General features: G+C 31.8%; 3 protein-coding genes and 1 pseudogene across 3 annotated transcripts in view; 2 read left to right on the top strand and 2 right to left on the bottom strand.

The window, feature by feature from the left end:
- Nucleotides 1-59: 59 nt before the first annotated feature.
- LOC126772247 (uncharacterized) lies at nt 60-2,909 on the bottom strand (annotated as a pseudogene).
- A 341-nt stretch (nt 2,910-3,250) lies between these two features.
- Nucleotides 3,251-6,607, bottom strand: LOC126772259 (ras-related protein Rab-39B). The gene is made up of 3 exons (XM_050492547.1): nt 6,377-6,607; nt 5,954-6,305; nt 3,251-5,297 (listed from the first exon to the last, which is right to left on the bottom strand). Exons 1-3 carry the CDS (start codon nt 6,482-6,484, stop codon nt 5,089-5,091), a joined length of 669 nt encoding a protein of 222 aa, XP_050348504.1. The 5' UTR covers nt 6,485-6,607; the 3' UTR covers nt 3,251-5,088.
- Nucleotides 6,608-6,718: 111 nt separating this feature from the next.
- On the top strand, nt 6,719-8,841 carry LOC126772221 (THAP domain-containing protein 1-like). Its single transcript, XM_050492489.1, has 4 exons — nt 6,719-7,095; nt 7,179-7,293; nt 7,405-7,597; nt 7,855-8,841. The coding sequence occupies exons 1-4, from the start codon at nt 7,026-7,028 to the stop codon at nt 8,512-8,514; spliced, it is 1,038 nt and encodes a 345-aa protein (XP_050348446.1). The 5' UTR covers nt 6,719-7,025; the 3' UTR covers nt 8,515-8,841.
- A 1,416-nt stretch (nt 8,842-10,257) lies between these two features.
- Nucleotides 10,258-13,832, top strand: part of LOC126772154 (uncharacterized) — a 181,258-nt gene continuing 177,683 nt past the window's right edge. The window contains exon 1 of the mRNA XM_050492340.1: nt 10,258-10,546. The gene's annotated coding sequence lies outside the window, so the exon portion shown is untranslated. The remainder of the gene's footprint in view (nt 10,547-13,832) is intronic.

Below are 13,832 nucleotides of genomic sequence, written 5' to 3'. Positions count from 1 at the left end.
ATCGAAATTGACGTTTGTGGTGTTGACACAGTTTGATAATACAAAACATTTCAGAGGCGTCTTCAAATACTTTAGCTTTAAAATACTATTATATTTTAAATTACATACACTTATAATGATTCTTTAAATGGGATATTTATTTCTTAGTAATTACATGTTTCTTGTGATCCTTACATAATATTTAAGCTAGGATTGCTTTAATTGACATTTAAGATTTTGGGCTATAATAGAAAACTTGTTACTTATATAATTTATTCTGAAGGTGCCATTAGATGGGATAAAACTGTTTCACTGTTATGCACTGCCTGGTAAACGATGGCTGGTTTGCATCATTTCTATCCTTAGTTCTGTGATCTTACATTTCATTTTTTATATAGATTTGTGTCGGTGTAGGTGTAGTAGGTGATTGTCGAAAAGGAGACAAAGGTGTATTATTTAATGATACGGTAAGGGGACGTAATCTATACTTTCTTATAACACTGTGCAATTCTTCCTGGCACAATATGGCTTCATACTCAGGCATCTTTCGTAACTGTGCAGTCACAAATTTTCCAAAATGATCAAATTCGTCTAATTCCTCGTTCTTAATACTTGATATTTTATACAATTTGTTAATAGTTTCATTTATACTGTCTAATTTGTGTTTTCGAGTGGGTGCTTCACACACTAGTGATGCTGGTGGCTGAGGAACGGTAGGTCGGGCAAATTCATTTATATCAATAGTTTCTGACATTGGTGAAGTCGCTTCAATATTTCGAACACTTTCTTCATCTATATCCTGAAAAAATATTTTTGTTATTGTTACAGTCAAGTCATTGACTAAAGAGTGCTTGAAGTTAGGATAGATACATTTTTTTTTCGTCAAAAATATTTTAAATTGTAGAATTGCATGGCATTTTATTCGATTATATAAAAAATACGGTAATAATGTAATTTGAGTACTTTTCCAAAAAAGATTGATTATATTTTCCTTATGAAGTTTTTGAGTCCATTAAAATACATGAGTGATAATGCGTAATAGATGCTTTCATTTTTGACAAAAAATAGTTAAAAATGGCTCACATCTTATTCCCTTAAAGTAAGCGTCGAAATATTCGAAAATGCTTTGTTTTATCACATATAATGAATTTCTGGGAACGTCAAAACATTATAACTTTTGGAATTAAAGTGAAATGTCAGCCTCCTCCTATGGAATATCGTTTATTTAAAAAAAAATAAAGCAATCAGAAGTAAAATAAGTGTAATATTGAATGCTGGATTAGGATTATAGATTAATAATTAGTAATAAAGCTGAATATGATTACTTCCAGTAATCTGTAATCGTAATTACACATTGTAATTGTAATAATGAAGCATTAATCCGATTAAATTTTGTCCAAATACCTGGGCTATTGTTAGATTTGTTTACCTATAAGTGTGTAAGCAATGACACGCACTAATCCCAAATTTATAATAAAAGGTACGATCAGCTTCAAAAAATTATTACTGGCTAAAAAAATGGCTAAATTCAGCATTAAAAAAACCTGCCTAATTCACAATATCTACCATTGGTGTTTAAGGGTTGTTTATGTGCAAAAAGAGCTAACTATTGCAATGGTGACAGCCTTCAGAAATGAATCTGCTGGATTAAGCCAAATCAGTGTTGGCTTATAAATACCGTCGGATCTAGCGCCGCTTTTTTCGATTTAATGATTAATAGTAATTCTCCCGTATACATTGTGCGGATACTTTTAATTTTATTCTTAATATCAGCTTTAGTAATGTTTAAATTTAATTCAATAATAATTTCTTTAATCGCCGTCTCTCGAGCGTCCCTATTTTTATATACCAGAAAATTATTGTTCCATAAACACATGTGTTCCAGATATAGTTCCAAGAAGCGAGTCATGATATTATTATTCCATTTTATAGTCTTTTTAGTTGACATTTATTATTATAGTCGCGTATAAATAAAACACTAATATCAATCACGTGCACGCTACTGCAGGTATAAAAAATCAATACCTACCTTATAATTGAATTCGACTTGACATGACAGATTTAGACGTGTAAAGTCGCTTTCAACAAAAGACCTTTTAGGGATGGCAATCTTTTAATTAATCGATTTTAGTTGCTCAAATCGTTCATTCGTTGAATAGTTCACCATCATCAAGTTAACGTAAACGTGGAACCTAAAAGTGCCGATATTTTATATGACCCTTTCATGCCAGCCGCGTTCTCCCTCCTACACAGCAGTTATATAACGTCAGAGAATGTTGCACAACATTTCTATTTAACAATTTGTAACAAAAGTTTAGCACCTTTAGTCAGCGTGCTGTTTAGAAAGCGTACTATATAGTCTGCAGATCCTTGGCAAAGCAGCATCTCCAGAATGTTGTTAAAACTGTCTGTAACCATCACTTTGGGTCTGCCTCTCGAGAAAGCTGGTTGTTAGTAACAAATTACTATTAATAATTATTATTAACAATAGTTAAAATTATACTCACCGACAATCCACCATTAACAGTTTCTTCGGGCTTGTTTCGATCTTTTAAAAATAAAAGTTTTTTATACGCAAACCATTTCGTTACATCATCAGCCTCCGCACCGGATTTAGACTTCTTACACTCTCTCTGAAATTGTCCTATAAGTGAACGAATTTTTTTTCAATCGATTGTTTGTCCAAATTAAATTCATTTGAAATTTGCATCCACGCCTCATGTTTTTTAGTTCGATCCTTGTATTCATCTATCTGCGTATTCCACAAGAGATCTTTCTCTTGAAATAGTTTAATCAATTTGAATACATTTTCATTACTCCAAGTAAAACCGGACATTCTGCTCGTGAATTAATTCACACATAACACGTGCTTCACCACTGCATCTAACTATGAACTGACTAGAGTTATGTACGTGACAGAGTAGGTACACTACAAACGAAGCGCGCGAGCAAGCTGTCGCTCGAACGATGGTGTACAACAAAAGTTATATTTGTTATATCATGTTGTAATTAGTTATATAACATTTTGTTACATGAAGTTGTATAACATCACTAACAATTTATAACTTTTGTTATAATTTGTTAAAAAAAGTTATACAACAAATGTTAAACAACATTCTCTAATGTTAATAACTGCGATTTGCAATTCTGTTATTAGTTATGTCGTTTGTATTATTCAAAAGATTGTTATTAATAATCTACTTCACATAGTATTTATGTTCTTATCAATGATTATGGATACCCAATCATAAGGTAAATAAAATTAACACAATAATAATTAACAAAACATTTATTTTCATTTATAAAAGCGTATAATAACAGCGCTATGACGAGATAATTGCATTATTAAATAAACCTGTGACATACATTATTTGTGTTTTATTAATTATAATTTAAGACCTACTTGTCACATACATAATGTGATAAAGTCATTGTGTGTTGCGTTCATATTTACGTATTTTACTTTCACACTTGTTGCACATAGGTCTCTAACTTTACAATGCACACATACTTATTCCCCTTAAATATGTAAAAAAACATATTAATAAAAAAACAAATACTAATGTATTGTTAATTAACTCTTGTTGTTACAGTGAAGACTTATATAGCGGAATTACTTTTTACATATTTTTAGATAAATAAAATTCAATTTTCGCATCTCGTGTTTTATAATGCCCGAGACTCTGGACGGCACATATTTTCTGCATTATCAGTGTCCCAAACTTTTCGGCAAAATAAGATTATTATTTAAAATTACTCTATCAATATTACAAATATTACTGTAATGAGCAATGAATTAAGCCATGTTATGTATTTAAATTATCATTATAATTAAATTTACAATACATTAATATAACCTGTGCCAAATTAATCCAAACATTTTTTATCATTAAACAAACTAATTATAATATTTTACTTGACCCATTATATATCTTGCATTCCACAAAGGCACATGATGCAACAGATCAACTGTTGAATTTTAATGTTTGTAATAATGTGTCCTCGATAACATAATATATAATTCCCAATTGTTAGTTCAATTTACTCTTATTTTAATCATATAAGGGACTATAATTCTTACAAAAACTATCAATAATATGTGTTATACTGAGAATAGACATTTTTATTTACCATTTCCTGACTTTTATATTAACTTTTATAGTAAGAATTAAATGGTCATTTTGATTAAATTTCTATGCGAAACCCATCAAAATGTCTTCATATAAAAGTTACAAACTTGCAATTCAAAAATCAGCCTTAAGACTAAGCCAGATTAAATATTGAATATCTAACTTGTGACTAATTGAATTACTGATGTAATCGAGCCACAAAGTTTATACTACACAATACACTGTATAGTCTAATTAATTATTATTTTAGATTGTAGTAGAGTGATTATCTTCCCAATATAAGGTTTTTGAAATATTTATGCATTTTTTATAAACATCTGGTCGTTTAATTATTAAATATTATACAAATGTATATTTTAAACTAATAAATATGTCTATCCTCAACATAAATTGTTATCGCAGGTACAAAACTTCAACTACTCCATGTGTAGTTCATTGTTAGTATTGTCACTAAAATAATTTAAAACTAAAATAACTTTTTGAACAGATTCAGATACCAAATCCAACTCTTTGGTTAATTTGTGTTTATTAACTGAATTATATAAAATTGTGATGTTATGAAGTTGAAACAAAAATGGCAAAAACAAAAATATCAAGACAAATTGATTGGAATCATATATATAAATATAAAGAAAACAAAAGAACATTTGGCATTAACATAAAAGAAAAATAAAATAAGAATATTTTTATTTACAGACAAATAGCATTCTGAAAAGAAATACTATATATTATTTATTGGCACTATTATAATGTTAGATTCAGAATATGTCTATCAATTCATATGTAAAAGTAAGTAAAATTACATGGAGGTGTATTAAGTGTTTATTAAGAAGGGCAGATCTATTTAAACATACTTCCAGAAATATTACTTGAGGACCCAGCATCGAGAAGATGTGCCATTTACATATTTAATAAAGTTATACTTATGTTATTATAAATCTAATATGAGTCCATATTTACATCTAAATATAATATTTGTCTAACAGCAGGTAGACTGAACTGTTTCCGCTTCAAGCAGGTTAAAGTCCATACCGTTAGGTCTATTGAAGCCCGTCTTGATGCCATCCCAACCATCTTCTACCTTGTATTCTCCTGTCTGTATGCGATTGTAAACTTCTTGAGCGACGAGAATAAATGCTTGTTCAACATTTAATCCTGTTTTTGCTGATGTCTCCACATGGTGTAAGCCTATAAAAACAACAAAAAAGTAATGATCCAAACAAATTTTATTGAGTTTTTTTTTTTTTATAGAATAGGAAGGTGGACGAGCATATGGGCCACCTGATGGTAAGTGGTCACCAAACGCCCTTAGACATTGGCATTGTAAGAAATGTCAACCATCGCTTATAGCCAATGCGCCACCAACCTTGGGAACTAAGATTTTATGTCCCTTGTGCCTGTAATTACACTGGCTCACTCACCCTTCAAACCGGAACACAACAATATCAAGTATTGCTGTTTTGCGGTAGAATATCTGATGAGTGGGTGGTACCTACCCAGACGAGCTTGCACAAAGCCCTACCACCAGTAGAAGCCCTACCACCAGTTTTGCAAATATGACAATTTGTTTTTCTATACACTGAACATAATTTCCTTTTTTTAATTCTTAGTTAATTAGCATTACTTTATATTCAGTTTATGCAAATGCATTTCCTAATTAGGTCAAAACTTGTTTTTAACCTTGGTTGTGCTGATTATGAGTAGTTTTCAATGACAAGTTTCATTACTAATATCTAATAAAGTTTAAACTTAAGTTTGATGAGAAAATTAAAAATAATATACATGTATAAAATTCTTGTTACCAAGTCCTATATAAATATTTACAAAATAAAATATAAATTTACCATTTTCTTCGGCAAACATTCTAGCCTCCTCACAGGACACTTCTCTTCTTGCACCGTTTTTGTTATCACTACCAACGAGGTCCACTTTACAGCCAACCAGAGCAAATACTGGCCGGTGTGGTTCTATATGTCTTTTCGCTTCCATCATCCAAAGAGGTATATGTTCAAAACTCGATCGATTACACACGTCGTACACGAGGAGAGCTCCGACCGAATTTCTGTAGTAAGATTTAGTTATAGACCTAAACCTCTCCTGACCAGCTGTGTCCCATAGTTGCAATTTAATTCTTGTACCATCCTGTACTTCTATGATCCTTGCGAAAAAATCAACGCCCACAGTTGGATCGGATAGCTGAAAATTACGCGCAATTTACTTCACCTATTTACAAAAATGTTATACAACAACAAAAACATTGTTATTACCTCTGCGAATTTTCCATCTGTAAAGTATTTCAGCAATGAACTCTTGCCCACAGTACTGTCACCGATTAGAATAAGTCTAAATTGGTAATCAAATATTGGGTCAACCATTTTCTTAACATAAAACTCAGAACAACAAAGATTTCGCGTATTATTTGCGTATTGGGATGATTTTGTGAATGATGACTTTCTGACGGAAAATGTGACACAATTTTGAAGTGTTTCTGTGCCTTGCCATTACATTAATAGTAAAAAAAAAGGTCTAAGCTACTCTGAATCTAAGCTAGTTTATCTGTATTATTTAGAATCTGTACACGCGGCAAATGTCAGTTGCTTTTACTGTCAAAGAATTTTGAAGTAGCGTAGCGTCAAGTCAGTTTTTTATTTAAAATAGGCATTTTTTTAGTCCAGTATATAGTATAATACTGATCAATGTTAAATTTTAAATATAATTTAATAAACCTGTTACTTTGATTTATTAAAAGCATTTAATTGTCGAGCATTTTAATATAACCTTTAAAAGAGGCCGATACTGGCGCCCTAGTCAAGCTTTCTAGTGCATTATTATTCATTCTTAAATTTATCGTCATTGTAATGTCATGATAAAAATTTAAGTAGGTGTATATGTCATCAACAATTTTCTTCGATAACCATGAGTTTTAGTCAAGGTCTCGTTAAAATAAAGGATAATGAGGAAAGCCGCGCAAAGTCAACCCCTATTGGTAAGTATGGTGGCAACCATTGCCACCTGTTGGTAAAACTGAGCTGTTGTTACGAAAGAAAAACATATTTTTTTATTTTCTAGCCATGGTGGCACCAGAACTTAAACAGAATTCCGATGCTGATACAGAGATAACAAAAACATGTGCAGTGCTGGGATGTGAAGAATCTAAGAACATAGACTCGGAATTATTTTTTAGGTACACTAAAACTAATTCGGAAATAATTTGAAACCCATATTGGGGTTTTTAATTAATGTAATTTTAAAATATGACATACTTGATTAAAATGTTATAGTTTTATATTTAAAGGTTTCCTGAAGATTCAAATCTCAGACAAATATGGACAGACCTAACAGGAAGGAACAATTGGACCCCAACAGACTACTCTTATATATGTGTACAGCATTTCTCTGTGGATTGCTTTGAATGTAACGCTGAAAATACTGTGGTTCTCACAAGTAAAGCTGTTCCTTCGTTGAAGTTGCCAAAACATGTTTTAGAGGTAATGTTTAATTTATTTATTATTAAAAATATCTAAAGATCTTATAAATGTTCTCTTAAAATTTATAAATCAATAATCATAGAATATGTTTCGAAATACAAAACTATGTTTGTAAATAAGTAACCTGTGAAATTGTCAAGTCAAATGTTTAATACCAATAAAAAATATGAACTAGTAAAAACAAAGATTTGAAATGGAGTTATAGAGTTTAACACAACTACTAAAATACCTTAAGCTGTTATTTAATCTAATTTTAGGTTGAATACATAGACGAAGAGACTCTGGACAATGAATATGAAGATGAAGATTATTTAATGGATAGTGATGAGTATAACTATGAAGAACAAATGGAGTATGAAAGATCGAACACCAAATCATTAACAAATGGTGCAGCACATATAGACAAAGTGACAAATAAATCGAAAGACGACGATAATATTGAACTTCTAAAACTTTTCACTGAAGTCCAGAAGATGCAAAGGCAAGCGGTCACTTTAAAAGAGAAATTAAAATCGAGAATGAAAGTATTCAAAAAACAGACTAGATTTTTGTTACGTGTTAAAGAAGTAATAGAAATGAAGAGGAATATATTGAACCAGAAAAGAAAGAAAAAGTCTAGAATTTTGTTATCATTACAGGATAAAATAAGGGAAGATACGAATGGCCTAGTTTTAGCTATGCCCACTAGACACACGGATGATTTGAAAAATTTCGCACTTAGTATTTACAAATACTCGCCACAAGCATATATTTACATTAGAAATACTTTAAGGACGATGTTGCCGAGCACAGAAGTACTAGAATCATGGGTATCTTCAGGTTATGAACCAAAAAATGTTTTAGCTAATAGTAATTTGATTAAGGTTGTTACAGAACTGAATGAGTCTGAATTATCATGTAAAGTATCATTACGTTGAAATATAGTAATAGTAAGTGTACATTAGGAATATTTTGTGGATAATTGAATTCAAGATATTTTCCAAATTAAATCCCTCTTGTTTTATTTATGAATCATCTTCTATCGAGTTGGGTACTGGCTGACTGACAACGTGCAAGTGTAGGAATTTGTAAAGGTTGCTAAAAAGGTATTTTTGTGGCATAAATCAATATTTTTCTTTGCTGTTCCTGGATAATCTCAATCACCCTGAGTAAATCAACATTAAAGGCATAAGACATTGTAGATCCCATGGTTGGAATATAATTTAAAAACGTTGTTTTTATTTCAAATTGTCATACAGACTCCTCCATGGATGAAACATAAATTAACTAAATTGTTTTAGATAAATTAATAATTATATTGTTATAACCCAGGAATTCTTCTGACTCAGGAATTTTTAAGAAAATTATAGCAGATGTTGAAATAATTATAAATCAATATTATTATTTTTATAAATCGATTTTAAAAACTCTTTCATCTACGAAAAATTACATTAACAACGAGTACCAATGCCTGTGTTTTATTTTAAAAATATTAGATATCTACGAAAATTGTAATAATGAACCCAAGATATATTTTTTCCTATAAAAGGCATTATTTGGCGCGCGCTGCGAAAATTATTGATGATACCCGAAATAATGCATTACATGTATAACGTACTCATCGTTACCTTTTTTTTTTTTTTTATAGAATAGGAAGGTGGACGAGCATATGGGCCACCTGATGGTAAGTGGTCACCAAACCCCCTTAGACATTGGCATTGTAAGAAATGTCAACCATCGCTTGTAGCCAATGCGCCACCAACCTTGGGAACTAAGATTTTATGTCTCTTGTGCCTGTAATTACACTGGCTCACTCACCCTTCAAACCGGAACACAACAATATCAAGTATTGCTGTTTTGCGGTAGAATATCTGATGAGTGGGTGGTACCTACCCAGACGAGCTTGCACAAAGCCCTACCACCAGTAACCTACAAGAAAGTGCTTGTGGCTATATTATATCTAATTATTGTAGTTGTAATAACTGCTTTTTGTTCAAATAAGTCAATAAAAAAACGGGTAGAATCGAAAGACGATGACATTCGTATCATGATATTAATCCTTATGCAATTAAATAGCTTTATAATAAAGGTTGCCATGCAAATTCCTCTTTAAATCATTCGAATTGTTTCTTTCGTTTAGATTAGAAGTTAGAACTGGTATAATATAGCAAAACAGTAAGAAAAATGCCGCGGTGAGAGCGAACCACGGACGTCGGGAGCGAACAGTAGTAGGTACGCTTAGTTTATCATTTACAAACATCTTTTATTTTGTTGTAAATTAAAAACAGTTGTATAATACTTTTGTGTTTTTAATATATATTTTTATACTTAAAACGCTCTATAAAAATGCTGGTGGTGGTCAACGGTGCGATGGGGCAGTAACTGGCGCAGAGTTGTTATTTCCCTTCGTATGTACCATCTTTCTGGTAATTGTTCAACCCGGACGAAATCGGCGCGGGAAACTAGCTTAAGATATATTTGCTGATATTACGCCACCTCGTGCTCATGGCGTGTGCTTACATTTAAAGCCTCACTATGGTAAACCTTAACAAGTTTCCTAGTTCATCAATAGATGGAGCTTTTAAATAAAACAACATGAAGAGAAAGAGACAGAATCAGTAAAATGAATAGAGGTACCAAACAAACGATTCCGAGTTCCGACTCAGTGTCAGTACCGTGATTCCCTCCGGCATGAAATGTACTTTGGTGTGGTAACACCGGACAGATCTCACCTCGCGCGTGAACGAAAATAAATTCCCATCTGTTCAAATATTGTGCAAGTTTTTTTTTATTCTTTCAAAAACTTAGTTCAAAATGTGTGCGTTTTATATTCCTTATGTTTTGATAGCGTAACGTTTTTTTCTTCTTCTATTATTTTGTGTTCAGTGCTCGAGTGGGTTTTGTTTTTGTATTCGTGTATTGTGAATGGATTTATTATAACTCGATTATGAAGGCGTGCGCCTCGTAAAGGTATGTATTTACTCGTGCGGCTGCTAACCGTACCTTGGTGGAATAAAGCCTTATGTATCCACGGTGAATTGGAAGTACGACTTGTCGTTAGCCAGTCGCCAGTAACTGGACTTTCACAATCACTATTCCTTAGGCGTGTGAAGCATTCCTTAAAAGTATACCACAGTACCATAGAAGCACTTCACTCAATGGTCTTTATACGTGTAAATTTTTCATCGTCACCAATTCAACTGGCCATAAACAATATAACGCTTGTAATTAATGTTGATTCCCAATTCGAATCATGCCCACCAATCATTTCTCTTCGACTTTTAAGGCTTGAAAATAATTTCTACTGAATATTCGCAAATGAAAGTATATCATATTATTTAAATTAATGTTAATGTTTATCAATGTATTTTGTAGAAACACGAAAATTAAATTTTGTATCTGCCTTCAGGCCTCAGTCTTCAATAACTCGGTAAAACTTAGTAGAAGTTTATTTCGTTAAAAAATGAAGTTGTTTTTTTAATTTTAAAAATATAATGAATAGAAATAACGTTGCATTTCGAATACCATAAATATTGCGCAGCAATTACAGAATATAGATACTGAATTACAATAACTAGTGTTGCGTGGTGAATCGTATTATCATGGAAACCATTATAGTGAGAATATAAAAAAACTATTTTTGTTTCGTAAAATATTATACACAAAGAAAAATCGAAAATAAATAAATAAACTTTTATACTATAAATGGCTTGTATATATTTCATTATGAAAACCATAACGTGGGTGGCTCTGGACAAAAATGCTCTGGTGATTCAGTGGGTCAGCCACTCACCTATAACCTTTGTGGCTCTGCGATTAATCTCCTGTCGCTGCGGTTGGAACAATTTTTAGAACACTATAGATTCTAAGCTTAAGACTAAAAAAATCTCGTAACTTTAGATACACAGATTAAAAGAGTAAAGTAAAGACGTGGATTTTAGTTATTTCATAAAGTTAGTAGATAAAATACGGTAAACAATTTTTAATTTCGATTTTTGCCATCTTGATAATACTTTTTTTTAATTTCGATTATTTCAGTAAATTACATGTATCATAATTTGCAAAATATAAAAAAACATTTAACATTGTAGGTATTTTATTTGGATGATTTTAATCAAAACATTTGTAACAAATGGGATACGTTAATATAATACATAAAATCACAATTGTGTTCTAGTGATTGCAGTATTCTATTTTTTTAAATGTATTTCTGATTTACCGGTTTCGACATTTTCATATATATAATATTACATTTTTATTATATAATATTATTTTTTAATGTAATGGACATTCAAATATTTATTGCAATTCATATTGTATTTATGAATTCATAATTATATGTATTTTTAATAATATGTTTCATTTTGTCTGCAGCACTTTTCAAGTAGTTCTAAAGTATAATATAATTTTTTATATGATGAAAACCTATTAGTATTTAAACAAATTGCGTTCTTAATATGTATTATCTTGAAATATTTAAACAATGTATTTAATGTACGAACGCGTGAATCTTAACCGATGATCGTGGGTTCAAACCCGGGCAAGCACCACTGAATTTCCATGTGCTTAATTTGTAATTATAATTCATCTCGTGCTTTATGTTGAAGGAAAACATCGTAAGGAAACCTGCATGTGTCTAATTTCTCTGAAATTCTGCCGCATGTGTATTCCACGAACCCGCACTGGAGCAGCGTGGTGGAATAAGCTCCAAACCTTCTCCTCAAAAAGGGAGAGGAGGCCTTAGCCCAGCAGTGGGACATTCACAGGCTGTTACGATTTAATATACTCGTGTGCTATTTAAAAAAAAAAAAAAAAAACAAAATAGGCAAACATTACGAAACGCGCCAAAAATAATGATAAACACGCTAACTTTAAACAGGATGTGCAGTAGACGAAATATTTTACTCATTAAATAATCTAAAGAATCAATCCAAAGTTAGAAATCGCTCTTCCTATGACCAAATAATACGGAAAATAACTTGGCGGATATTACAGCTAAATTAATTAAATGCTAGCTACCCGTCCTGGCACGCATGAGTAGAATAAGGCTCCACATAAAACGTTTATATGTAAGGACAAACATAAAGAGATATTATTGTTTTTTTATATCCAACCTTCCTGGCGTACGCATATCAGCTTAGCAAAATTTCATCAAAATCGGATGGACGGCTTAGGAACGCATACAGGACAAACATACGAACATTCATTTCTATTAAGAAGATTACGTCGATTACGTCGATTACGTTCATCTGGACGATAACGGAAGCAGACGATTCACACAAAAGTAGCGCTTAAAACTACATGCGAACAACATTCACTTGTGTTTAGAATCAATAGCAGAAACAGAATATATAAATAAACATATATTACGTAATTTTTTTTTATTGCCTTGTCGTATTTGACGCATATACAGTCGATTATGTTAATTTATATATAATATAGTAAGTACAAATAAATAATAAAACAAAAAAAAAGTGATTTAGATTTTGGCTGTGCATTAATTTCATCTGTCGGGTTAGCTAATGAAGAGTTTATTTTCATATTTAAATGTTTTATTGTAACATTATTCGGGTTTTAACCTTAATCATTTATTGTGTACGACGGTTCGACAGGATTGCATCTACCATGTCACGGTAGCATGCGCAAGCAATCCCGTGGCGCTTCTCGTCAAGACGGACGGGCTGGTTTTTTAAAGGGTATCCGATGTTCGGGGCGCACTCGGCGCTGGACACCGGTGAGCCCCACATACCCCCCTACTGTTACCGTGGGGGAAACGCGTAACGCGTTTTTCCAGCGACAAAAAAAAGGATTGCATCTACCATGAGAGTACGAGCTAGCTAGTTACTTCTGGTAGCACTGGCTGAGTAGTAACTCTGTCTGTATGTCCATTGAATCGATGGGGTAATGTGGATGTAAGCTTAAACCCCAAGAACGGACATAGGCTACTTTTTTATACCTAACGCCGTCTTGTTTTATTATAAATCTAATATTATTTGCAAAGTGAAATTATTCGTTTTTTTCTCACCTCTTTCATTTGTTGATATTTATTTATACATTGTTTATTCAAGATAAATGATTTTAACATAAATTGAAACTGTTTGTCTTAATTGAAAGTATGTTTTTGTGTATCTTAAAAATACTTATTATTATTTTCTATGTAAGTTTAGTTGCAGTGTTTTATGCAATCAGTGCTACTGAACCCACCGTCGGTTAACGCTGTTACCGTGCACTTACTTTCACTTTTGACTTTAATAAG

This window comes from Nymphalis io, chromosome 12 (assembly GCF_905147045.1).
Source record: "Nymphalis io chromosome 12, ilAglIoxx1.1, whole genome shotgun sequence".
NCBI lineage: Eukaryota > Metazoa > Arthropoda > Insecta > Lepidoptera > Nymphalidae > Nymphalis > Nymphalis io.
Note: the sequence above shows the minus strand (reverse complement) of the source record. Positions and strands in the feature narration are given on the sequence as shown.

What these genes read in the sequence shown, in the direction of transcription:
- LOC126772259 (XM_050492547.1), bottom strand. Translation starts at nt 6,484, where the DNA reads ATGGTTGACCCAATATTTGATTACCAATTTAGACTTATTCTAATCGGT. An exon ending in CAGATGGAAAATTCGCAGAG is followed by an intron (nt 6,306 to 6,376) that starts GTAATAACAATG and finishes CGTAATTTTCAG; the next exon opens with CTATCCGATCCAACTGTGGG. An exon ending in AATGTTTGCCGAAGAAAATG is followed by an intron (nt 5,298 to 5,953) that starts GTAAATTTATAT and finishes TTGTTTTTATAG; the next exon opens with GCTTACACCATGTGGAGACA.
- LOC126772221 (XM_050492489.1), top strand. Translation starts at nt 7,026, where the DNA reads ATGAGTTTTAGTCAAGGTCTCGTTAAAATAAAGGATAATGAGGAAAGC. An exon ending in CGCAAAGTCAACCCCTATTG is followed by an intron (nt 7,096 to 7,178) that starts GTAAGTATGGTG and finishes TTTATTTTCTAG; the next exon opens with CCATGGTGGCACCAGAACTT. An exon ending in GACTCGGAATTATTTTTTAG is followed by an intron (nt 7,294 to 7,404) that starts GTACACTAAAAC and finishes TTATATTTAAAG; the next exon opens with GTTTCCTGAAGATTCAAATC.